The sequence below is a fragment of the Barbus barbus genome (genome assembly GCF_936440315.1).
Source record: "Barbus barbus genome assembly, chromosome: 40".
NCBI lineage: Eukaryota > Metazoa > Chordata > Actinopteri > Cypriniformes > Cyprinidae > Barbus > Barbus barbus.
This window is the reverse complement of record NC_136718.1, coordinates 15,537,475-15,565,195: the sequence shown is the minus strand read 5'-3', so window position 1 is coordinate 15,565,195 and position 27,721 is coordinate 15,537,475. Positions and strand designations below refer to the sequence as shown.

Sequence of the window (27,721 nt, the reverse complement as noted above, 5' to 3'; positions counted from 1 at the left end):
TAGCGGCCACTCGTACAATGACTTTGGCGGTGGACTGAAAGACTGTGCAAGTGCTAATCATCTACTGGGCAAACATGACTTCATTAATATTCATGAGCCAAGTTAATAAGGTTTTTAATGTACTCCTCTCACTTTTCAGATCACTCCTACGCCCCTGGTCAGATTGAATATGGCATCTAGTCCAAGTAAAGTCTGTATACTTCCATTCCACACTCCCACTCCCTGACATTTTACTGTAGCATGTCTGAGGAAAAAAATCACCTTTTCCGATCACTACTGTCATTTGGTCAAGAGGATAAGAGCATAACTATTGTAAATCACATAAAAAGAGTTAGCTTTTGTAAAGAATAGCAGCACTATGGTATTGCGTCATGGATTCTTTCTGTGTCCATGCCTGACCCCCCCTCCACCTTGATAAAAATGGCTCTAATGCCTGGATGATGAGGCACAAAAGGAGCTTTTGTATCCTGTGTCTCTCCCATGGGCAGCCTGGCAGTACAGTGACTGGAACTTGGTGCGGTCTAGTGGGAGGCACCCCAGAGATATGACACAGCTCGCTAACGCTACCTGACAGCGTAGCCACAAAGAGCGCCTTGTTCTGTAAACAAAGACCTAGGCTGATATAGAATGACTGTGTGGGGGGTTTCAGTGAGTGTTAGTGTGTGAGAATGTAATCAAAATAACAATGGACACGTCCATGTATATGATTGGCTAATGTCCTGATGTCTCCTGCTCCTCTGCATGTATGAGGACACACAACAATGAGAGCTACAGACATTTTGTAACTCTTTCATGAAAGATCTTCAGCCGTATCTGGGGTAAAGGCTTTTGGCACAGCGTCGTATAGCCAGGTTTGTATGAACTGCAAGCACGCAGAATTTTTCTAGGGAACATGGAGCACATTCCTGCGTGCTACTGTACAATACTTGATAAAGGATGAAGCAAAGCTATTGTGGCCTGACCTAAATTCCTCCCGTTTTTACAATGTCCAAAGAATTACACAGTGCAGCTCTTGGACCTTGTTGTACAACTTAATGTGAAAACCATCACTAGTTTTGAAAGCCTTCCCCACATAAAAAGCCCTTGTTTGACATGGTTTTTATTTATGAGTGAATGCAAATTATACTTTTTGTACAAGAAGTGCATTTTGAATGCCATATTTAAAATGACTGTCACTGATCTCAGTTTCTATATGTTAAACATTTCAAGAAATACCCTAACCCGAACCCTCTCATTTTCACCCAAAAATTAGAATTCTGTTGTCATTTACTCACCCTCAAGTTAACAACATTTTTCAGAACATCTATATTTGTATCATCTTAAATTATGAAGATTTTCATATATGGGAGAATATGGAAGCCATGTAAACGTAGCTGATCTGAATTATGTGAAGGTGTATTTCTGCCATCAGTTTTTCTGACACATCTTTAACGGACAAGGTTTTCAAAAAAGTAAATGTGCCGTTAGTCAACTAATCAAATGTTTATATTAATTGGGGTGGGGACCTAAACCATAATGAGCCTTTAATATATATCCTGTTCTACGCTCAAGTGCCAACGCTATCTCGCGACTAATTCGTACATATTTTACAAAGTGGCTAAATTGTATGAATTCGTACGACCGCACTTGTATGATTTCTGTGAGGAGTAAGTTTAGGGGTGGGCTTATGTGTGGTCTTTCATACAAATTCCTATGAATTTGCCGCCTTAATCATCATACAAATTCGATACCACGCATAAAGCTTTCTGCAAAACATATGTAATGACTATACAGCAAAAGTTATTGTTTTTGTTTTTCAAATTAATTGGTTCATTTTAAGGTAGACATTTGTAGTGTTCTGTAGATATATTCCTCACGTCTGAGTTTCTTTTTTTTATATAGTTTTTATTTAAATGACAAAAATATGAGTAAATGTCTCAAAAGAATATTAAAAGTATGTTGCAACAATCTAATCATAAATTATGTTACAAGTAGTAGTAAAGTAAGTATAAGTTAGTGTGTTTTTATTAGGGTTAGAACAGTGGTTCTCTAAAGAGCCTTAGCAAAATTGCTGTTGGGCCCCAATACATCCTAAATTTTGTTTTAAATGTAGTTCTATTAACACAATCCTAATTAAAATGATATAAAACACACTCAAATGAAAATGAACAAACTGAAATCATATTTTGTGGTTTGTTTTTATTGCAATAGAGTTAGCTTAGGAGGGCCTGGACAAAGTGGGGCCTTGGAGTCCAAAAAAGATTGAAAACCACTTGGTCAGAATCAACATTTTGATCAAGCATTCTAAAATACAGTTTATTACTACGATTCAAAATATGATTCATTTGCTTCGCCTCCTTGTGTGATTTATAACCTCCTGTGTGATACTGACCACATTCCCAGTGCGTTTCATGCTCTCGAGCTGCTGATTATTTCCAGGTGTGGGTGGCTGGAGCCGGTGATGTCAGTGTAAGAGGAGTCTGGGGGGCTTCTCTCCACTCGTCCTGCCTCTCCTTTGAGGTCTCACAGTATGATTCACAGAGCCTCCCTAGCGGTCCCAACTGGCCTCATTCAGCATAGTTCAGCACTTCACACTGCAGCTCAGTACGCACTCGGGCTGGACCAAGACACTCCTTAATGAACGGCTGCAATAAATCATGTTTTACACTATTGGAAATGAGCGCTGCAGAATGAAAAATCACACACACTGTAATGTCTTGCTAAACAGCCATAGAGGTGGAATTAATTCCAGAAATCTAAATGAAAATGATGGGCCTCTTGAGCACATTTAGATTGGAGCAAATTAGTATGCGTCGAAGTCGACCAATGAAATGAGGCTAATCTGCAATCACAGTGGGCCATCCATTTCATTCCCCGTGAGAGAGAATTGCTTGGGGAGAGACTTGTTTTGATTACCTTGCATTCAAAATTAGCCAGAGATAGCACAACATGTTTGTATTTATTCTGTCTTGAGGCACAAATGGCGTTTCTCTCAAGGCCACATGAAGTATTCGTCTTTTCAGTTGGACTGAAACATTGAATTTACAGTGAAGTTCACGTTCATTCCTACTGAATTAGTATTTGGTTTGTCCCTCTTTTTGCTTTAATGACAACAAAGCATAAAGTAGTTAGAAGAAAAATTCTAAATGTTTGTTCCTTTTCAAGATCTGAACACTTTGTTTACTTAACAATGACCCGGGGCCAGTCTGAGAGAGTTTCAAGTCCACTGCTGCATTTTCATTGATCTTGTACATGATTTTTTAATATGATTTTCAAAAATAAACTACTTATATTATATTGTATTATATCATATTATATCATAATAAAATGTTTTATTTTTGTAGGAAAAAAATCATTTTAATGAAGAAAAAAAGATATACTTTTTACGATATACTATAAACTATTTTTTTTTAGCAAATATAAAAATGCATTGCTGAAAACGGCTGCACTGCCAAATTAATCTAATTTCATTCATTTATCTATTTTCCCTTGCAACATTTGGTTTTCTATAATATAATGTAATGTAATATAATATAATAATATCTTCAACTTCTCGCATTTAATTTTTTTAAAGAAAATTATTTTAATAAACAATTTTTTTTCAAATGCATTTCTAAAAACTGCTACATTCACTGATCTTGTACATCTTTTATATTTATGTCTTGCAAACATAAATGTTTGGTTGCCTGTGAAATATAATATATAATTACAGCAATTCATCTTCAGCTTGCTGCATATTTTTGCAAAGAAAAAACAATGTTAAACAACAAAAATACTAAAAAATAAAATAAATAACTCATTTGTAGTGGGTCCAGTAAAAATGTTGAACTACAGAGGAACAAATTTGCCTGCGTTGAGCCCTGCAAACTTTTAGACTCCACATTAACAGCACATGCTGATTCCAGATGTCAGGACATTGCAAAGGTGTAGCTTGACCCATTTTTGAAGTAGCGTGAGTGAGGGGCTCTTTTACCTGTAATTATATGCCAGAGTGTGTCGGGATCCATGATCACAGCCAGGCAGGTTCAGCAGCTGCGAGGTCCGAAACAATGCTTATTGATGCAGCAGTCATGTGACTGGCACAGTTTCAAAGCATATCCTCTCTACCCAGAGATTATCAGCTAATACCAACAGCTGGAGACTGGAGCTGCTCACTTTCTTCCCCTCCCTCCCATATTTAATTTGCCAGGGGAAACTTGGCTCCGACTCTCTCATTCTCTAATTCATAGGGTCTTCTCCTCCCCTCCTTCCTCCAGGATGACTTGCACCGCCTCCACACTTCCTTGAACTCCGCCTGAACTCCTGGCACTTTTGCTGCAAGAGCACAGCAATAGAACCTGCATTGTTTAGTTAGCGCTCATCTTGCATTCACACATCTGGATGCTTGTGAAGGGAAGCCAGTAAATATTTTTTTGTAGCGCTAGAAACAGCTGGACCTCCTGCTGCACATCGCAAGGTTGTCATTTAATCAGAAGGAAGACTGGGACAGTTTCCAGATTTTAGAATGATTTAGTTATATTCACCTCATTTGCAACTGACAGCTTTTCACTTTTGATTGTTTGCTTTTTGTTTGTCACCCGCACAGCTGTTGCTAAGAGCAGAACTCAGTCACAGATTATCACATTTCTGTATAAAAATTTAAATCTTACATCATTTTACACATATATCATTATACAAGTTACTTTAATAGCAGTTTGCAAAACTTTTAAGCAAATAATGCTCTTCTCATCAAGAGCCGTTTTTTTGTTGTTGTTGTTGGGAAAATGAATAATCATCAATACAAGAATGTTTGCGTTTCTGACCAAATGTTTATAATAATTAAAATTTGAATGGTTTTAAGATGTCTCTTCTTCTCACTACGGCGGCATTTATTTGATTAAAAATACAATAAAAACTAATATTATGAAATAAAATTAGAATTTAAAAATAATTGGTTGAGTTTTAAATTTTCCGTAGCCATTACTCCAGTCTTCAGTGTTATATGATCATTCAGAAATCATTATAATATGCTGATTTGGTACTCAAATATAAAAAATATAACACAAAAAATGCATTATTATCAAAGATTATCAAAAAGCTATTTTTCAACATATAGAGAGCAGTTTAGCTTGATCTGATCAATTTCTGAAGAATAAAATCAATGGGTGACACAAGACAAACTTGCATAAATATTTTGGATGCAAAATAGTTCGCAGATGCTGATTTTGTACTCAAACCACCCAAAGTTTACCCAAATTCAATGTGTCTCTGCAGGTAAGGTGTTAAACACAGATCTGCGTCATTACCTCAGCCTGCAGTTCCAGAAAGGCTCTTTGGACCACAAGCTCCAGCAGGTGATCAGAGATAACCTGTACCTGCGCACCATTCCCTGTGAGTACCACACACATTCACACGTCTGACCTCGCTCAGATCCTTAGAACTCATTAAATGTGTTGGTGCAGGTCACACTCAGATGATTCTGCCATGACTCCAGATGCTCAGACAATAATTATGGAGTCAGTAACACGTCTTCAGTCCATAATTTCAACGGTTGGTATGATGGGTGCTGTGAAGGCTTTAGACTGGTTGTATTAGAGTCAGCACTGTAGCTGACTCTAATACAAGAAAAGTTTTCACAAGAAAAGTTTTTTCAAAGACACACATTATGAGTGTTGCTTCATTTTTGCTCACTAAATAGCCAATGCATGCCATGGTAGATAATTCGTTTTTTTATTTTGTACTGTTCTCTGAGGTCCACTTCGTACATCAAAAAAACATCATAATTTAGAAGTAATAGACTACTTTCTGTCCTGTTTTGACCCCCCTCATTTAAATGTTCCATTTGAATAGTCTTGGCAGATTGTAGACTCGGAAGTAAACGCCCACTGCTATGATTGGCTAATAGTTGTGTATGTTTGACAGCCTACATCCTTCATAGATGCTTATTTAGGTTAAAAACATAAATACTCAGTACATATCAAATGATATGTAATAACAGACAAAGTAATAGTGATCACGTAATGAAAACAGATACTCATTCTACGGTTACATTCTTCAGTTACTCAGTCGTCACAGCATCGTCTTTTAGTTTCAATCTTTCTAAAAGTCCTGCGTCGAATTGTGCCTTGTTTGTAAATGAATCCACGGTAAATTGAAGTGAACAAAGGACCAAGTTCTTACTGAAGCTTCATTAAAAATAAAGTTTATCGTTTGGTTTCTGCATAGACCTGCGTTTGCCTCTCTTGTTATTTACACTACATGCACGAATCGGTGGGCGGGGCTAAACAGGTAGTGATGTAGAAGCAGGTGTGATTATCTTCTGCAGAGGCGGTGTTTAGACATACTATTATGTCATAAAGTGGCACATTTCGACAGACTGCCTTCAATATAAGCTGTTTTTTTAAATACGAGAAAGCTTTGAGTTCTGAAACTTACAGGATGTTTTCATAGCACAACGACATCTTATATATCAAAAGATAAAGGGAATTTTGATTTCTCAGTTCACGACCCCTTTAAAAGGTGAAATTGGTTTTATTAGGGCAGATGTGATCTGATAACTGGAATCCGAACCGTGATCTGTGTAAAAAATATATTTGTCCTCATCCACTAAACAAAGCTGGAAATGGTGTTTCAACCCCACAGAACTTTTTGGTCATTTTCAGCTGAATTTAAATGAGGCTCTAATCAAAAACAGCTCTTGAGAACCCAGAAGAGTGCTAGTTGGAACGCAGTAATTTCATCTAAAGGGAATGCTGAAAGAGAGAGTAGACTCAGCATCTGTTCTCTAGGGTTATTCACATGCTCTTCCTCTCCATTCTGCCCTCACCTGGTAGAACAGACTCTTCACCCAGCTGAGAGTCATGAGTCACAGCGTTCCTTCATTCTTAAGGCTGTTCACAGCAATGACGATGACTATAATTCTAACTGTAGAGTTTTAATATTCATTCTACTTCTATGAGAATAGAGAATTCCATACCACAACTATAATGATAACAACACAGAGAAACAATGTCATTGGAATCACTTTCAGAATGTTTTTTTCCCAGCTGATGAATATTAAAAACACTGACATCCAAATAGAATTTACTGAAGAGCTTTCTTTTGTGCCAATTTCAGATTCTATACTTCCAACATCTGTACTATTTGAGCTAATGTTACATAATCATGATCGATTAAACCTGTTGGGTAATGTAGAATTACTTGCCAGTGTTGGCTCAGTAATTTCTTGGCAACAGTTTTCAGTTACAGACTGTCTGGAACAGACAACCATCTTTTATCTTAACAACATCAATGCCAATAAACCAGTATGTAATCACGGAATGAGTTTTGCTCTTTTGTTGTGCAGAATACAGTCTGTGGTCTGGCCACAAACCAGTGAATTAGTGAAACATATGCTTTAATTACTCACACATCCTTAATTACTCCTTTTTTTCTCTCGGGCTGTGGTGTAATCTTTTAATTAGTGCTGTTTGTTAAGGCACTTATCAGCATTAATATGGCTCATACTTAGGGTTAGAGATTTCAAAAAACATTTAATACTAACTATGTAAGGAATATTTCACCCGAAAATGAAAGTTCTGTAATTATATACTCACCGTTTTTGTAATTCCAAAACTCTTTGACTTTTTTCTTTTGGGAAACAGAACTGAAAATATTTCTTGTTGTTTTTTTGTTTTTTTTCCTGTATTGAAATTTAAGGTAATCTAATGTGTTGTTGTTTTGTTTTTTTGGACCCCTTTGACCTTCATTGGACATTTCATGGACAAAAAAACTGTTAAAATGTTCTTCAGAATATTTTCTCATGTGCATCACACAACAAAGAAATTCCAGAGCCATAAGGACCAGAATATCACACGCTTGGGAATAGGATTTTATGACTTTAATCACGTAGCAACCGCATTTCAACAGCCAAACAGTGTTGTGTCAGCAAGCTATGCACCAGCAAGGTTTACAGGTTTTTTTTTTTTTTCTAAATGTAAAAATTTAGTCTCTATCTGTTAATTTAGAGATGTGATGTAGTTTGTGCTGTTTTCATTTAGTGAGTCTTGCACCTGGCATGTGGCTCTTTGTAATTTGGGATTTTAATGGACACCAGGCCTGAGCAGATGTTTCGTTTGCTGTGGCTCAACATTGCATGAGACACTGGCTCAGTGTGTGGGCCACCTGGAATCTCTAATGTCATCCACTGCCATTGTTACGGTCTGTTCAGGCCCATGACTCAACACACAGTCCTCCATTCACACTTTTCCATCCAGTATAATCATAAGCATCGGGCTGAGAGCCAGATGATGGACAGGTCTAATTATATTTTATAGCGCCGGTAGTAGCAGTAATGTCAGAATGAACTGTCATAGTTCATCTTCCAGGCTTCAGTCAAGTAAAATAATCAAATAATGATTTAATTGTAAGTTATTAATCACAGTAGAGGTGAAGGACAGCGAGGAGAAGCATTGCCATTTAATAGAAGTCAATGTTTAATAATACATTGCTCAATTGCTCAACTTTAAAGAGAGAGTTCAGCCAGAAATGAAAATTATTTGAAAAATCATTTACTCACCATATGTTGTTCCAAACCTGTATGGCTTTATTTCTTCTGTGAAACACAGAAGATATGAAAAATATCTTTGTGCTTTTTATTTTATGGTTCATACAATGAAAGTCAATGGATGCCAATGTTGTTTGGTTTCCAGCATTCTTCAAAATACATATCCTTAAAAAAAGGGAGGGTTTTTTCATGAAAAAGTTCTTAAAAGAACTATTTATTGTTAAAAAAGAAATATATAATAAAAAGTGCAGAAGAACTTATAGGTGTGTAACAACGTAATAATGATAGAATTTTCATTTTCGAATGAATTATTTCTCTTAAGGTGGCGGCACATTACACACAATTCCTATGCCTAGACATTTTCTGTTGAAAGATTATTTCACCTAAATATGAACATTCTGACATTATTTACTCACATTTATGCAGTTTCAACCCCCTTTCACTTTGTGTGTTTTGAAGAATCCGAATTGTTGAATAAATTAAAATAGAAATATTGGACCGAGTCAGTCTGAATGATTCATTCATTCAGGTTTATGAATGGAACTGCTTCATTAAAAAGAATCAGCTCATAAGAAAGATTTGTTCACTGATCCAGTTCTCTCACTGACTCACTGATTTCAGTGAGTTGATACTTTATTGATTACAGTTCACAGAAAAAACTTAATAGTGATTTAGGCTTCAGAAGACCAACTTTATTTTTAGAACTTAATGTGGTCACTATGAAATGTAGTCTAAAATCGGTTCCCTTCATGAAGCACTGACTGTCCGTCAAACCCTTTGCTCATCTGAAAACCTCTGGAATGGAACTGTTGCACATGTCTCTCTGGACACGGGGACAGAAAAGTCATTAAAGCCATGTCCTTCGCAAAAAAAGGTGGAAAGAAGAATGCCTGGAGTCCAAATTGCCACATAATCTTTGAAGCTCGACTGAAGCCTCCATCTCCCTCCCTCCTCCTGCTGGCATTAATATCCGTTATAGCACAACGGTAACCCCTCTCTGCCTCATCCGCAGATATAAAAAAAAAATTAATGCAGAAATAAAAAAAGTGCCCTAGGTGGTCAATCTTAAAGGATTGTTTTTTTGTTTTTTTTACAGTTGTGGGGATTTAAGACTTTAAAGTTTTCCAGAACTTGTTAAGGGATCTCAAAGCTAACCATGAGTACATGATGAGTTTTGAATATAATTAATTCCCTCTTTGATGCCACAAAATAAACACCTCACACTTCAGTCTTCTGTATGATACAAAAATACAGAATTCATATGTGAAACGCTAACACCAACTTCCATTTTTAGAAAGATTTGGTGCTTCAAAGCAGTCTTTGAAGAGCAATAATTGTTTTAGGAGAGGGCCAAGTAGGGTCAGTCTTTTCTTTGTGACGTTCTGAGGAGTGCAGGATTGTGCGGCATCATGCTGGGGTGGATGGTAAGGTGCTTAAGCATCTGGCGGTGTTTCGTGTATAGCTTGTGCAAACTGCAGAGCTAATTGTTTGTTTATCTTCCTCAGCACAGAAACTGGCATCTGGGCTCTCACCCCACAGTAGCTGCTGTGTGACTGTCAAGTTTGACAAACTTTAGTGACGAAGCAAGCAAAGTGTGAACTGTTGCTACGATCGAAAAAGAGACACTACAGCAGAATATGGATGCAGATGATTCATTGTGTTCTCTCTTGTATAGACGACAACAATAAAGGCTCAAAAAAGTTAGCCATGTTGTCTTTTGTTCAGTGACAGAATGTTTGCAGAGAGTTTCTGTTTGCAGCTCCTCTTACAGCAGAGAAAATGAGGTCAACACTCAAACTGATCAGAGATCAATGCTCATTTTTATATTTCATGTTCTTTATATGTAGCTTAATGATTTCATGCAGTTGAGTTTTAAATTTTAGTCTAAAATCTTAAAATCTTTGTCAGCTGTTGTTTGACGAGTGAGGTTAAATACACAGGAAAGATTTATCTTACAAATCATTGTGTATTTCAGGTGAGGTGAAACTCAGATGACATTTTAAATGTACTTGTTTTGGGTTTTGGAATTAGTGTTTAAATTGTGTCATATATATGTGACCCTGGACCACAAAAAACAGTCATAAGTCGCACGGGTATATTTGTAGAAACAGCCAAAAATATACTGCATGAGTCAAAATTAGCGATTTTTCTTTTGTCAAATATCATTAGGATATTAAGTAAAGATCATGTTCCATGAAGATATTTGGTAAATTTCCTACCGTAAATTAAATTATATCAAAACTTAATTTTTGATTAGTAATATGCATTGCTAAGAACTTCATTTGGACAACTTTAAAGGTGATTTTCTCAATATTTAGATTTTTTGCACCCTCAGATTCCAGATTTTCAAATAGTTGTATGTCAGTCAAATACTGTCCTATCCTAACAAACTATACATCAATGGAAAGCTTATTTCAAAATTGACCCTTATGACTGATTTTGTGGTCCAGGGCCACACATAGTGAACAATTCATCAGTCCATGTTTAAATTTGTTTTTTTTAATCCTCACTTTCTCAAATTTCATTTAACGACCAATGCATAACACCAAGTTCCACTTTACAATTTTTGTCATTTTTGATAATCTGTTGCATTTGGATATACGTCACAATATGTAAAAAAATGGATCTCTCTCTATTTGAAGTGAAGTGACATTCAGCCAAGTATGGTGACCCATACTCGGAATTCGTGCTCTGCATTTAACCCATCACGCGTGCACACACACAGCAGTGAACACACACACACCGTGAACATACACCCGGAGCAGTGGGCAGCCATTTTATGCTGCAGCGCCCGGGGAGCAGTTGGGGGTTCGGTGCCTTGCTCAAGGGCACCTCAGTCGTGGTATTGAGGGTGGAGAGAGCGCTGGACATTCACTCCCCCCACCTACAATTCCTGCCGGCCGGAGACTCGAACCCGCAACCTTTGGATCACGAGTCCAACTCTCTAACCATTAGGCCACGACTTCCCCGACTTCCCCATTTCCATTTCATCATAACTTTAATGTTTTCATTGCAAGTATGGGGGAGATACAAGGGTAATTGATAAAACTCTATACCTAAAAGGCATTTAAAATTATAACATTTTCCCAAGAAAATGTCATTGTCCTGTAACAAAAATAAAAAAACATATGTACATAGTTGAAGTTACACAAAAAGAGCATTCTTCCTCTAATAATTTGTTGCTTATCCTTCTATGTGCTTTTGGCAGGTACCACAAGGCAGCCTCGCGAAGGGGAGGTTCCAGGAGTGGACTATAATTTCATCAGCGTGGGGGAGTTTCGTGTGCTGGAGGAGAGCGGCCTGCTACTGGAGAGTGGCACATATGATGGTATGAAACCGTGTGTAGGAGCTCTGAGGGTCAAGGATCATTTCTTGTGGGCATGTTATACAGCAACTTGTTGAGAACACAATCTAAATTTGATATATTTGCAGAAGGAACTACTAGTGTTTGCAAGATTCATAGATGTGAGAAAGGGTAATGCATTCTGCATCTTGTTTTCTATCTACTGTGCATAAGAATAAACCTATAACCAGACACGACAGTGAAAAGATGTACAAGACCAATTCAGTATGCAAAAGAGCTGCAAACCTCAACTTAATGGAAATAAGGTTGAACTGACAAGCCTACTAGCGACCAACAGCTCAGAAATGTCCCTTAAAGCGAATTTTAAAGTGATATTTCACCCAAAAATGAATATTCAATAAATACTCATCATTTATTCAGCTTCATATCCTTCTAAACCAATATGACTTTCTTCTGTGTAGCACAAAAGAAGATATTTGGAAAAATGTCTGGGGTTTGGATGGAGCCTGTATAGCTTTCGAGCTGAATTAATTGCAGATGAAAAGGAAGAAAGTGGAATTTCAATACAAGCTCTGTAACTAGGTCATCTCAGCTGATGTTGAACATCGGTTTCCTTCGCTCTTAAAGTATTGCTTTCAAAGTCTTTAGATTGCCGTAGCAAAAAAAATAATGTGGGCTACATTACTGTGTAGTTGCAGCATCGGTTGCTGACTCACCGTGTTTTTTATGTTAATTAAGGGAGACAAGTCAAGTGTGCTAGATGTTTGTACTGCATACTCTTGGCATATACCTCCTCTGCTGACTTGAAATAGTTCAGAGCAGAGGGCGTTCACCTTGTGTGATTCATACCGTCTCTGTAACATGCCTAAAGGAGTTATTAATGTCACAGCCTCAAAGCCGGTGAGTTCCTCACTGATAAACCCAGTAAATGCTTGGCGAAGTCCTAGCCTTTGGCCGTGTGGGAAGGAGGTGGGTTTGGTTAATGATCCCTCGATGAGTCACTAAGTGCCCTTTTTTTAATGGGAAGGTCTCGTGGTAGTTTCCAGGGTGTAGAAGTAAATCTGTCCGATGCGCATGTCACAGTGGGTGACATTTACTGGGGCCTTTCCATCTCAATGAAATATCTTGACTCTTAGGATTTTAGCTTGAAAGATAATTTCACACTCACCAATTCTGGTTAGTGATTTCTTGTCTTCCCATGACATCTGGCAAAAATGTCAGTACATGCTGCACAAGGATTTGATGGCTGAAAGCAGCATGATTTATTGAGCCTATAAATATATTTATAATAGTGGACTTGTTTGCTGTTTTGTTCAAAATATGCTTCCCATGTACCTGTAGAGCAACTTATTGACTTGTTTGATCTGTTATATAATTGAATTATATATTTAAATAAATATACACTACTGTTTAAAACTACTCACATTTACTCAGTCACTACTGTTAGTGGTCAATAAGATTTGTTTTAAATGAAATTAATGCTTTTATTCAGCAAGGACAAATGAAATTGGTCAAAAGTTTATTTTCATCCTGAAAAAGTTTTTATTCATCCTGTAAAAAAAATTGATTGCAGTTTCCTCAAATATTAAACAGCTCAGCTGTTTTTAACATTGATGATAAATGTTTCTTGAGCACCAAATCAGCGTTAGAATGATTTCTGAAGGCTGCTGAAAATTCAGCTATGCCATCACAGGAATAAAATAATTTTAAAAATATGTTAATAAAGAGAAGTTATTTTAATTTACAATAATATTTCACAGTATTACTGTTTTTACTGTATTTTGATCAAATACATGCAGCCTTGGTGAAGATAAGAGACTTCTTTTAAAAACGTTTAAAAATCTTGCTGACTCCTTTTTTTATTATAATATATAATATAATATAAGAAACACCCCTCACTGAGTAACTTGACTTTGACCATAAACATTCCTTAAACTAATATGTGATCTTGTTTGTGAATGGTCTCTGTTCTTCTGTGAAAACAGGTTTTTGTGGGCACATTCCTGTTCTGTTATTGTTGAACAGACTGCAGTGTGTTCAACTCCATCTCCTTAAAAGCAGAGGAATAGATTCTGTCCTGGTTTTGTACTGGTTTGTCCTGGTAGTGTGTGAAACAGGAAGTCCATTTTCAGGCTTTATGTCCTTTCCAGTGGCTTTCACCATTCACAAGTCTTGTACACCTAAATATATAAATTCAAGGTCATGCTAAAGAAGAAACTCTAAGCTAAAGATGATGCTGTCTGTATGCAATAGAGAGCGATTTTATGTGTTCTCCAGAGTTGAGTTTTGCTGTTTTCAGGCCAAGGAAATAATTGACCAGTTTTTCGAAATGCCCGGAGCGTGATGTAATCAATGGTAACTGGTTATGCTTGAGTTTTATAGCGTAAACTCTAAGTGTCCTCTTTGAATGCTTCACTGGGTCGTAGTCTTACAACAGTGATTAAAAATAATGAGAACTTGCATTTGAATCCCTCGAGGAAAATCTCCTACTTGTGTCCTTGCTTTTCTAATGATTGCTTCAGTGTGGAATATTGAAGGACGGCCACCTCAGAGTGACACAGGTAGACAATGTTTATAAACCAGAACACGTCCACCCACAATTCCATGAGAAGTGAGCGATGACGACAGTTACGGTAATCACCCTTTCTCTCTGCCATGTTCCTGGAGAGATCATTTAGATCAGTGGTTCTCAACCTTTTTGACTCCAAGGCTCTAGGAATTTCCAGTTGTTCACGATTTATTGGATAAGGATTTTGGCGAGAATTTTTTAGAGCTTGGCATTACTAGAAAATTGCATATGCATTATAAAAATGCTCATGGAGTTATAAGATTTTAATGATTTACATGCACTCTAAAAACTGCTGGGTTAAAAACAACCTAACTTGGGTTATTTGGCATTCAGCGCTGGGTAAATATTGGACAGAACACATGCTGTGTTATTTTGACCCAGCTGGTTGGGTTAAACGTTTTTACCCACCATGCTGGGTTGTTTAATATATTGTTTAAAAATTGTTATATTGCTGGCTTAAAATGGGCTGGAAATGAAAAATCACACACAGAATTACTAGAGGCAACAGCAATAAACAAAAGATGAACATTTATTATTAAGCAAGAACACCCATGGACAAAATGAAGACAAATTAAATTTATTTGGGTGAATACAGCATAGTTTACAATATTACATTTAAACTCGTTTAACAAGCATTTTAGAAATAAAAAAGGCATATAGAAGTAGCATTTTAATCTAAGTGTATTCAACCGTTCCCTGTAATCGCTTTTTACCGAAATGTGTCGCCGAAATCTGAGCCGGTGAAGGGCTGCTACTCGTGGGGGAACTGCGAACTTTAGACCGTGGCTTTGCGTTTCTGTATCTTGTAGCTGAGAGATAGCATGACTGACTCCTAAACCTGCCCAAAAACAAACAGTACTCAGATTAGAGAACATATTTTAACATCAAACTAAATTACACTCAGTATTATAATGAATAAAATCCATTTATGTTATGCAAGACAAAGGCGTTTCCAGCGCAAAACGACCGCTGTTAACGCAGCTGACTGACATCTCGTTCTTATGTTGCATTGCGTAAAATAATTTAATTTACACCACATTAAAGACTTTATAAATAAAATATATACAAACCTTTATTTCCCCAAAAAGGTAGACCAAATCGGCGGTGCTGAGAACCACTCTTTCCTGTGGACTTAAAAAGCCCGTGCTCACAGCAGCTGCATTGTTGAGAAGTTTCACCGGAGACAAGCTCAACCCAGTGGTTAGGTAGAAAAAAATAACCCAATAAAATAACCCAACAAGTTGAACCCAGCGTTTGGTTTAAAAAAAAAAAAACGGCATTTGGGTTAAAAATAAATAAATAGCCCAGCATATTTTTAGAGTGTGGCTTTTTTCAGGTCTAGAAATCAAATAATAATTTTAAAAAAGATTACAAAATAAAAAAAGCTATTCATTGTTGATACTTTTGATTTTACATAACAGATACTTTTGATTTCAATACTGTATTGGTAAATGTTGAAATGAACTTAAAATGCTTTAGAAGTATTTTTAGTGTTAGAATCTTATAGTAAAGTGTTCGGAAGTTTGCTAAGGCCCTCTGGTTGAGCACCACTGATTTCGATCTCTCCTCAGGATAAGTTTTATCATTAATGATGTCCACAGAACTGCTTGACAGCCCTTCTCATCTTTGAACGAGAGCAAGAGCTCTTTTCTGTTTGTGTAGATGCAGAATCAAGAGCACTGAACATCAGCATCCCCACTGCCCATAACAATATCCCCAACATCCCGCAATAGGATCAAAAAGGCTTTGGGCGATGCGGTTTTCCATCCGTCCATACTTCAGCAGTCTGCTCCGTGTCCCACACGAAGAAACTCAAGGCTTTGAAGTGCTTTTCCCAAGTGACAAACTTTTTCTTTAGCGTATTACATTGTAGAACTGAACGTTGACCACAAACCAAAGCATCAAGTTCATATTTGAGGACTTTTTCACCAGTTATAGTACAAAACAAAAAATAAAGATACTAAACTGTTTAAGATTCTGTGCAAAGCTTAGCAGATGCTGACTAAACTGCAGGAATTGATTTGTATTTTTGGTGCAGTGATGTTTAAATTGCACTGCAACTTTGCCCGAGTGGGTAAAGGTTATAGAAAGGTTATAGATGAGTCAACTCTGGGTGAGTGTGTGTGAGAGAGTAAACATCATTCAGGGAAAATTTCAGTAGCAAGTCTGTATTTGTTGCACTCGTTGATCGTCATGGGTGAATTGTCGTCCTCCATCAGTTCATCAGGGACACAGGTGCAGGCATGGTGTTATTTATTTGACATGAAACACTCAAATGTTAAATAACTACCTGCTATCAGCCCGTCTCTCTTTCCTCCTGTATGCCATTCAGTGTGCAGTGGTGAAAGGAAGATGGTTTCAAATCATCGCCATTCCTCTGACAGCACCTAGCAGTCTCCCACATATTAATGCTAAGAAATATCATCTCAGACCCCGGTGGACAACCCTCCCTCCTTCTTGCTGTGTTTTTTTATGGCCGTTAATCAAGGATGACGCAGTGCGCTGTTTATGAGCGATCCATCATGCTGTGGCCGCTGTTTGACAGGGGACCCTAGAGGCTGTGTCATGGCATGATTATGGCCATGATTTGATCACACTTTTCTGCTGTGCTGCGTGCGCAGGTATAATCAAGACATTTCCTGAAAAACACGTCTTACAGTGCCTTACTGAATAAGGGGGAATTGCAGGGCGAGAATGTTAAAGCAAGGTTATTCAGCCCTTAAAGGGATAGTTCACCCAAAAATGAAAATTCTGTCATTAATTACTCGCCCTCATGTTAAACCCGTAAAACTTTCAGAACACTAAGTTATTTTTGAAGAAATCCAAGAGCTTTCTGACCCTGCATAGTTAGCAACACAACTACAAAGTTCAAGGCCCAGAAAGGTAGTAAGGACATCGTTAAAATAGTCCATGTGACCATAATTTTATGAAACTACGAGAATACATTTTGTGCGCAAAGAAAGCAAAAATAACGACTTTATTCAACAATTCTTTCTCTTCCTTGTCAGACTTTGACGTGCATTCACAAGAGTACCACAACGCATATTTTTTTAAATCAGTTTTTGACATGAACGCAATCCGAAAATTAGCCTTAACTGTATATTAAACAATGAGATCTGACAAATAAAATGTAGTAACATACTTCCGAAGCAACTTGTTCATCTTGAGGCACAAACACAAGAAGTGCTAGCAATACAAAGTTTCAAAATAATTTAAGCAAACACGGAGGAATTTAGAAATAGTAAAAGCATAGAGCATCATCATATTTTACCACATCTTGGAGAAAATTGTAAGAGGAGTACTGCATGCTAGTGCACAGTTCCGTTTTCAGAATATGTTTTTGTATTTATCATAAAGAATTGGCTCATAAGAGTCATTTGTTCAGTAATGGGAACACACTGGTTCCTCTGTATGTTTTGATTCACTATAAATAACTGGCTCATAAGAGTTATTCATTTAGTAATCGGACAGCACTAAATTCAATAGCGTTGTTGCTGTGTTGAGTAGGCCGTTGAGAATTTTATGTTAGTACATTCACATTGGCAGAAACTTATGAGTGAGAACCATTAATAAAACAACCATTACGTGTTTCTTAAAAAATTTAAACTGTTCTTACCTTTGTTTGCAACCCTAAATATTTTCCATAAACTATAGTTGATGTGTCAAAGGGGGGATTTATATCTTAGGTCAAATTCACAGCTAGCCATTTATGGTAAGTCACAATAGACACTGTACACAACCATTAAAACTGCATAGGGAGTCTCTGCATACAGTACAGGCTGTGTAACTTGATATTCATCCCATGGACTCCTGGGATACCGCTTGTATTGAGTGTCCACAGTGCATGTTATGTTACATAATAGATCCTTTTATTTCTACTTACCGCTGCATAACTGCATTCTCTAAAACCCTTTGCCATTGTGGACACTTCAGTTATTCCAGTCACATAGATTTCTATGCATTTATGAAATCTGGAGAGGACACTCAGCAGAACTGTTTGAAGTAAGCAGGTTTATTTCATGCATGGCGTAGTGCCTGTTGATGAAGATGATAACGGCTGTTGACAGTGCACACTTCTGTTAAAGCACTGTCCATCTCCTGTACAGCCACATGAAGTCCACAGCAAGTGATTGGAGGATAGTTTCTGTGTTGCAGACTACAGCGATAACATGTTTCCATTAGATACAGTAGGGTCCAAAAGTCTGAGCCCATATTGAAGATCTGTGATTCAGAGTCTAATTTAGACTTGAAATAAACAGGAACTTCTAGGGTTTTGAATATATATACAGACACTATATCACTATTATATATCAAGGCTGCATACATTTGATCAATACTACAGAAAAACTGTGAAATATTATTACAATTTTAAAAAGCTTGTTTTTAATATATTTTAAAATGTAATTTATTCCTGTGATGGCAAAGCTGAATTTTCAGCATCATTACTTCAGTCCTCATTGTCATGATCCTTCAGAAATCATTCTGATATGCTGATTTGGTGGTCAAAAACATTTCTTATTATTAAACAATGTTGAAAATAGGTGTGCTGAAATAAATACTTAACAAGAACACACATTTTTTTCAGGATTCTTTGATGAATAGAACATTCAAAAGAATATAATTTATGTGAAAATATGTGAAAATGTTTTGTAACATAATAAGTGTCTTTGCTGTCACTTTTGATTGATTCAATGAGTTCTTGCTGAATAAAAGTATTCCTTTAAACTTTTTGCATGTATTTCAAATACTCAAGTATTTCTTAAAAAAACTTAATAATTAATAATTGATCAATGTACCTTTTTTAACATCATTTGAAAAGAAACAAAAATTGTTTAAAAGTGCAAAATGAAAGCACCCTAATTTTTGAACCTTTAAATCCCCACTGTATGTAAATATTTATTCATCAAATTCATCATTTAATGTGAAGTCTCTCATTCCCTTATCATCACTTTAAAGTTAAGGCTGTAATTAATAGGTCTGCATAGACAAATTCACTGTTAGGTATAACACTCACAGCTGCAAGTGAATTATTAACACAATAAAGATGTAATTAATTCAAATGAACAGTTTCTTTTAGGAATACATTAAAGCAAACTCTGTGTGGGGAGTTTTTTAAACCCATATTTATTTTTGTGTTCCACATAGTGAAGAATAATGATGCAACATGTCAAACGAGAGTGTAAATAAGCTTAATGAAGTCTTTAGAGTGATGCGCTTAAGGTTGCAGTCAGCCAGTGAAGTTATGAAGGGGTATCATTTTATTATTTCAAAGAAAAAGTGCCTGTCACTGTTTTCATTTGCCATCTTACAAGCAGTAAATCCGATCCGCGTTTAATTTAAACCAATAGCTCTCTTCTTCAATTTCATGTCCTACGTGTCTATAATGTTACAGCGCTTGTAAAATGGAGTAGATTGTGATAGCAAACTCTTGTCATGTCTTCCCAAATCTCAAGTTTTGCAGCCGATATTTTGTTGAGTTGTCGACAAAGTAGGCCAGCAAGTGCACTTTCCCATATGTTGTACTGATACCATTCTCACCCCAATAAGTCTATTCAGATGAGACAGCACAGTAAAGCTTATAAGATAGACCTCCTGCCTCTCTTGGAAGTAGAAGCCGCCACACAGCTAGTCTTAGTTTCTAGTGGAGGACTGTTGCCAATAAATAACAATAAAGTGCGAGAGGGCTGCGTCTTGCTCCAGAGGAGCGCTGCGGGGAGCCGAGCTGCAGTGTTGACAAACAACAAACAAGACTTATAGCCTTACTGAAGCGTCAGGCAGTAGGATATATTGTGGGTTCAATGTCGTTACAGTTTCTGTTCTGACTGGCCAAGCCTCGAAAACGCAGCACTATTGGAGCACCCTTCAAAACTCCTACAGACTAAATATGAAATAAGTTTGCTTATCTATCTGTTTTTCTAATAGACTCTATTGCCTTCAAAACATTCAAACTTTAATCTTTAAAACTATTTTAAACTTAAAAATACTTTCAAACTTCAAGCTTTTAAAACTTTTTCTAACTTTCTTGTCTGGCTTTCAAGCCAACTTCAAAGTTTGTTTTTGAACTTTACTAATCTAGCTTTAATTAAAATGCTAAAACATTAAAAAATAAAGCCTTACAACATTAAAATTCATGTTGTCTTTTTTAGTTTATTTATTTTAATTACAATAGAGTTACTAGAGGTATATATCAACTTAATATGGAAATCCGTTTCTGCTAAGGAAAAATAATTCTGATTTTTTTTTTCCCCGTGAGATATAATTGCGATCCAGAATTGTGAGATGATAACATACAATTATGACTTTTTTTCTCTTAATTCTAAGTTTACATCAAGCAATTCTGAGTTTACATCTCGCAATTCTGTTTGTCTGTTTCTGTCCTAGAATAAAAAAATATATGCAAAATACATAAATAAGGTAATTGTGATTTTCTGACTGATTTCTCACAATTGCAAGATTATATATCAAATGTGACTGGTTAATATCTCGCAATTTAAAAAAAAAAAGTCAAAAAATGTGATGTAAATTCACAATTGTTAGTTTATAACTCTGAGTTTAACTCTGAGCAATTCTGAGTTTTTAAATCTCCTCAAATGTAATATATTGTTGTTTAATTCAAATCCATTTTCTCCAAAGATCTGTGCAGAATGTAAAAAACTGTGTTTTTCCTTTTTACAGTATCTTTGTTTTTTCATAGGTAATTACTATGGCACTCCAAAGCCCCCTGCAGAGCCCAGCCCAGTGCAGCCTGACCTGGTGGACCAGGTTCTGTTTGACGAGGAGTTTGATGCGGAGGTCCAGCGCAAACGCACCACGTCTGTCAGCAAAATGGATAGAAAGGACAGTGCAGCTCCTGAGGAAGAGGAGGAGGATGAGAGGCCACCCATGGTTAATGGGCTCACAGGTGAGACTGGGAGTGCATGCATTGAGTGAGTTGATATAGGTTCTGAAAGTAGTGTATGTTGGTGCAGAATTATAATGTTCTGCGTATTTGGCCTAGTATACATTATATGGAAGAGAATTAAAAAATCAATATTGTACAAATGCAACTCAGCAAAGTTAAAAGATTGGATATAAATTTGCAAAGACACTAATTACCGTTTAGCTAATTACCTTTAGCTAAGCTACTATCTATTGTTCTGAAGCATCATACTAGTTTGTTTATTTTTATATGAATATTTATATATTTATTATTTTAAATATTTATATATTAAAAATATACAATATATACAATAAGTATACAATAAGTATCTATTAGTATATTTATGTATTAAGATTTTATTTTTATATGTGTAGCTGACTACTTTTTCCAAAGGAATATTTTAAGTGTGATTTAAATACTTAAAATTATGACTAGCTTATAGTTTGGCATGCTAGTTTCAAAGTTTCTCCAACCGTGTGATTCACTGTATTGGCTGCCTGCCTGCTAGGCTTTCATTGTAAGTGTATTACTGTAAATGTGTGTTTACTTCATTTTTGCAAGCTGAGCAACTTTACGTTCTGTGATAATTGACAGGAGGGCACAGATGCTGTCAATAGAGCTTTAGTTGTTATGGCAGATTTGATCATGTTCCCTGTGAGAGCAATATGAAGAGCTTTACAAGAGGGGTCCTTGGATGTGCAGTCAGTTGTATAAAGAAGGTGTAGTACTGTAGAGCCCCGTGGTGCTAAAGGATGGTGCGACTAGTGCATTGCTTTCCACACATGCTGCTTCCTGTCACGCAGGAAGTCAATTATCCTCTGTTGATTGGGCCAGGACCAGTCGGTCAGTAAAGCTTGCCCTTAAGAAGCTATAATGTAATGGTTTCGTAGAGCTGATGTCCAAAAAAATTGACAGCAATTTAAAATCTAATTGCGATTTTGTGTGGATCCATAAGTAATTTTTGTCCAATTTCATATTGTGATTTGGTGGTGTCTGAATTACAAAACAATGACTCTTATAAACTGACGGTTCTTATTAATGAATCAGTCAGTAAGATTCACAAACTCAAAGATTGTACACATTTGAATCGGACTCAAAATGAATCGCTCTGAGGGGTTATTGAGTTTAAATCAGACTCCATCATGCAACTGGAAGTCATTCTTTGGTTCAAATTTATGAACAGATTACTGTTACTGTACCTTAGGTTCAGTACAATGTAATGAATGTTGAGTAGGGGTTAACCGATTATTTGCCTGGCTGATTATCTGCGCCGATATTAAACATTTTTATGGTTATGAGTATCAGCCATTTTCAAAACCGATTTGCCGATAAAATAGTTTAAAAGCATTTAAAGAGTTTTTGTCAGAGCCCTTGTTATTCTTAATTTTGACATTGATTTTCTTTTTTATACCAGATATATATGTATCGGTTATCAGTCTACTTATCACTATTACTTATTACTTATCTGTAATAATGGGTATTGGCCCTGAAATAAACATATCAGCCAACCCCTAATGTTGAGGCCAACTGTATTTTATTCATTATTCAACCACAGCATGAAGGGGGATGTCTGATTTGCAAGTAATGACTCCTATTTATGAATCAATTCTTTTTGATAAATCAGATAGACTCACAAAACATTTTTTTTTTTTTTTTTTTTTTTACATATTCTTGTTCATTTTTACATCATTATTTTTACCTTTATTTACCTCAGAATGTGATTTTGTTGCTAAAGCCATGATTTGTGTTTTTGAGTCTAACCACTGAAGAGCTGCAGGAGAGCAGTTTCAGAAACTTGAGCAGTAGTTGAGCTTTTAAAGTAGGCCAAAAGCACAGTCAGTCAGAGTTTTTTCAGTGATTATCCAGTGGCATAAATAGACCATATTGAGCTCGGAATGAATGAGTTTATGGCTGGTATCACTTCAAGTAATGAGCATGTTAAAGAGGCTGCTGTTTGCTGTGAGGCATAAAAGTCTCTGCACACCACAGAGTAACTGCTGTGCCGCTACCTATATCTGACTGTTGTGTACCAGCCCCTGCACTCTGTCTTCTACCTTCTCATTAAAAAGATACCTCAGGCTTATTATTAGTCTTTTACAGTCATTTTGGTTTTACATTATTGACTACATTTGAGCCAACCCATTGCCATCCTAAGGTACATTCCTGCCACCATCCATCTGGGGCTGGGTTGATGTCGCTGTAGCTGTATAGATTTATTTAATTTTTTTAAGCTCTACTGGTAGAGCATGACACTTAAAGTACTAAAGTCATAGGTTTGATTGCCAGGAGACACATGCATCCACTTTTATCCAGTTAAACTGACATGATACACTAGATTAGGTTGAGGTGATAAAATACTGTTCAGAGTTGCATTGAATTGATTAAAAGTGACAGTGAAGACTTATACGGTATTTTGTTACAAAAATATATTTCAAACAAATGCTATTTTGTTCTTTTCTTTTTATATTCATCAGAGGATCATGAAAAAAGTTTCAAGACTTTCACAAAAATGTTAAGCAACACAACTGTTTTCAACTATGATATATTAAGAAATGTTTCTTAAGCACCAAATCAGCATATTAGAATGATTTCTGATGGATCGTGTGACACTGAAGACTGAAGTAATGACTCCTGAAAAGGCAACTTTGCTATTAGAAGTAATAAATACATTTAAATAAATTAAAATCTATTAAATAAAAATTAAATAATCAAAAAAGGATGTATTTTCCAAAAATTTTCAACTGTAATGTGCGTTTGTGTATAAATATAAACATTTTGAATTTAATTCTGTGATTTCATTGGAACGGAGAGCGGCCATGCGTAGGCCAGCCCTCATATCACTCCAGAATACTGAAAATCCACAATATTGCCTGAGAAATAGCTACAATAATAAGATCAATTTTAAAAATGCATAACTTTTTTTGAGATTTCTAGCTCTTGATTTTAACCCACTTCATAGAACAGTACTTTTTCTTGAGTTCGGGTTTTTGGGAAGACTGCTGGGGAGCTCGGTCGAGGTTCAACTGCAGCGTGCCGAAAGTAGGTAGGATTTACTGATGCTCCCTGCACAGCAAGTTTTCTTTCCCATAAATCAATGGGATACGGAACAGTGAACACCTTCAGATTATTCACATGCAGTGATCGTGAGCTTGGGGAAGAGACTGCCAAAAAAAGTTTATATTCACAGCACATTAACCCACTGCAGTGTCCACTACTGTTCTGTTTGTGTTAGTATGATTGATCACCATGAGAACCGATATCCTATATCCTACAATATCTGGCTTCCTTTTCCTAATCGCCCCTTCAGAATAGATAGCATTTAAACAAGATTTCTCCAGACTGGCTTTTACTTAGAATTAATAATGTGAAAAGAGTTTATTTAGGCTTTAAGTTTTAAATTCTAGCTTTATGTAACCTCAATAAACATGAGGTGTTTTTCAGGGTCACTGGAGGAAATGCAATTTTTGCAATGCAATTTTTTCACCAATATGGCCAAAAGAGGTTTCTGGATGCACTGAGGGAGGCTTTGTTGGCCGTGTTTGTCTCTAGTTGGACAAGATGCCTCACAGCTGTCCTCCATTATGATTGGATAGAGCTTTGTAAACCCTCTGGCACAACTGTAAGGATGAGATGCAAATGGCAACAGTATCTAACTGAATTTGCCAAGTGCAAACTGAGTCGATTTTGTAACCCAGAAGGGTGTTTGTGGTTTTTTATTGATTAAATTTGCATTACTGAAATGGCTAGTCTTGCCTTTGCAGTGAGGTTATAATGTTTGTGTTTGCATGCTTAAGGCAAGTTGTGATAGATACTGCCTCAGACTATTTAATGTATACACTTTATAGTCTCTCACTAAATAACTTTGTGGAAAGGCTGAATTGTAAGGCCTGAATGGTTGTTTTTCCATAGCCGCGTGTGAAAGCAAACCTTCACCATTAGGTTTCACTCAATCTGCAACACATTGTGTTCATCTGTTCCCGTTACGTTATTTCCTGTGAACACAGTGAAGTATTTATTTTTTTAAATAATGTTCACCACATTCTACCCTTATGTTTATCATCGAGTTCAGCCTCTTTCTTCAGGCCACAAGCACAAGCTTCTTATGATATTTGCTTCTGAATGGTGGAGCTTATGTTTCTGCCTGTGTCATGAATGGTGCTTCCATGGTTACAGCAAAGGAACAACAAGTGCTGATTCATCTGCCACACATGCTGGCATCCCAGAGGCAGGCTCGAATCATTCCGATGAACGGGCTTTAAGCATGACTATGTCAGCAAATCATATCAAGCCGTTTAATGACAACTTATACTTTTTCCATCATCTCACCTCCTGTTTACATGTACTGTACAACCAGTATATCCAGAACCATACATAAACACAGGCATGGTTTCCTCTGTCAGTGTCCCAATGTCCCGGCCATATTGATAACACCCTCTGGCAACAATTTTTTATATGTTTTTAGCTATTTTATGTATTTAATAGGTACTGTATATAGCTTCTATCTGTTTGATTGAGAGAGACCAAAAACTTTCAATAATTATTTCAATAATTTATATTGCAGTAAGTCTCACAACAATAGGATGCTTAAACGTAGCAGTTTTAGCTTGAATCCGGCTGTATTTTAAGGCTATTATCTACACTACATTTAGTGTTATAGTAAACATACCCTTTTAAAAAGATCTTCTACATTTGCATTATGCATTTACCTTTTATAATATACACACTATATACATTACTATACACACACACACACACACACACACACACACACATTACCATTATATATAACCAAACCAAAAGCTTATGTAATGCAAGACAGTCAAAAGCATTATATGTGTGTGTGTATATATATACATACACACACACACACACACACACACACACACACACACACACACATATATATATATATACATATACAATAATAAATATATATATATATATATATATATATATATATATATATATGTATGTGTATATATATGTGTGTGTCTGCTTTCATTTGATCAAAAATATATAAAAACAGAAAATATTATTAAATTGAAAACATTCACATTAAATTTATTCCTGAATTAATTTTCAGTGTCACGTGATCCTTCATAAATCATTCTAATATGATGATTTGGTGCTCAAGAACTATTTCTTCTTATTAATGATGAAAACCGTTGTGCTGCTTATTGTTTTTATGGAAACCATAATACATTTTTTTACATAATTCTTTAATGAATAGAAATATCAAAAGAACATAATTTCTTAGAATTTTTTTCCCCAATTAATAAATGTATTTTTGATCAATTTAATACATCCTTGCTGAATAAAAGTATTAATTACTACCAAAAAAAAATAATAATTACTGACCCCAAACTTTTGAATGGTGGTTTAGATATAAAATTATATTTATGTATACATAAAAAAATTATGTAGTCTATTCATTTTATTAAGTAATGTTTCCTGGGAATCAGCCTTGTGACTACAGTAGCACCATATTTTATAGTCGAGCTACAGGAACACGTGCGCTCTAGAGTAAACAAAGACAATTGTCTCTTTAAACTGACGGATGGAACATTAGAGTGTTACATTTTCACCCTCTTATACTATCTCTGCCTTGTTCTGATGCGTAAGCAGACTGTTTGTCTCACTCACATACTCATTTGTTTATGTGACACACATCAGCTTCACTGTTCAGCGTTGTCCAGCTCTGGCCCTGCCCGAGAGGCGGCTCTCTGAACATCAGTACTGGCATGCAAATCCAGTGGCTCATGTTGTCTGCCTCCTTTCTCTCTCTGTTTCTCTCTCTCTGTTTTTCTCCGTCTCTTGAGAAGGTTGGAAAGTCCATTCTGCAGTGCTAGAGAGAGTTAAAGTATGTATTACTCCCCATTCCTGTGTGTTCTCCCCACCTCTTTCTCAAAGTCTCACTGGCTTTTTGCTCTTTCCACTCACAGAACACAAGGAGGGACCGGAGTGGAGGAAAGCTGTGCCCAGCTACACACAGTCCAGCAGCAACATGGACTTCCGCAACTGGAACACGCTGCAACGTGACGAGAGCCAGGAGTCTCTGCCCAAGAACTGGGAGATGGCCTATACGGAGACGGGCATGGTCTACTTTATAGAGTAAGTCTTGATTGCCAAGCAGGACATTTGCTACGGTCCTGTCAGCCTATCAGATTTTAGGGTTTGGCATTTGGACTGTGTTTATTTGACAGAAATGTTGTTACAGGAATTGGTTAGTTACATGTGTTTAAATGTTTAGGCATTTATTTATTTATTTTAATTAGGGATGCTACGATCAGGATTTTTGCAGCCGATACCGAGTACCGATACCAATGCCAATTCTGATGCTTCAAGCTTTATATAACATGTAGCCTAATAATGTTATATAAATAATCACCAAAATTATTCCTTATACATTTTAATATTCCTTTAAAA

General features: G+C 36.4%; 1 protein-coding gene across 3 annotated transcripts in view; it reads left to right on the top strand.

Moving 5' to 3' along the window:
* LOC306859560 (membrane-associated guanylate kinase, WW and PDZ domain-containing protein 3-like) overlaps positions 1-27,721 on the top strand; it is a 135,795-nt gene that overhangs the window by 71,821 nt on the left and 36,253 nt on the right. For 2 of the 3 annotated variants that reach the window (XM_079400636.1, XM_079400635.1), the window contains exons 2-5: positions 5,233-5,349; positions 11,712-11,831; positions 21,071-21,277; positions 27,238-27,406. In XM_079400636.1, coding sequence (XP_079256762.1) covers positions 5,233-5,349; positions 11,712-11,831; positions 21,071-21,277; positions 27,238-27,406 — 613 coding nt within the window. Of the gene's footprint in view, positions 1-5,232; positions 5,350-11,711; positions 11,832-21,070; positions 21,278-27,136; positions 27,156-27,237; positions 27,407-27,721 lie in introns of those variants that run through there. The other variant, XM_079400637.1, reaches the window with a different exon arrangement.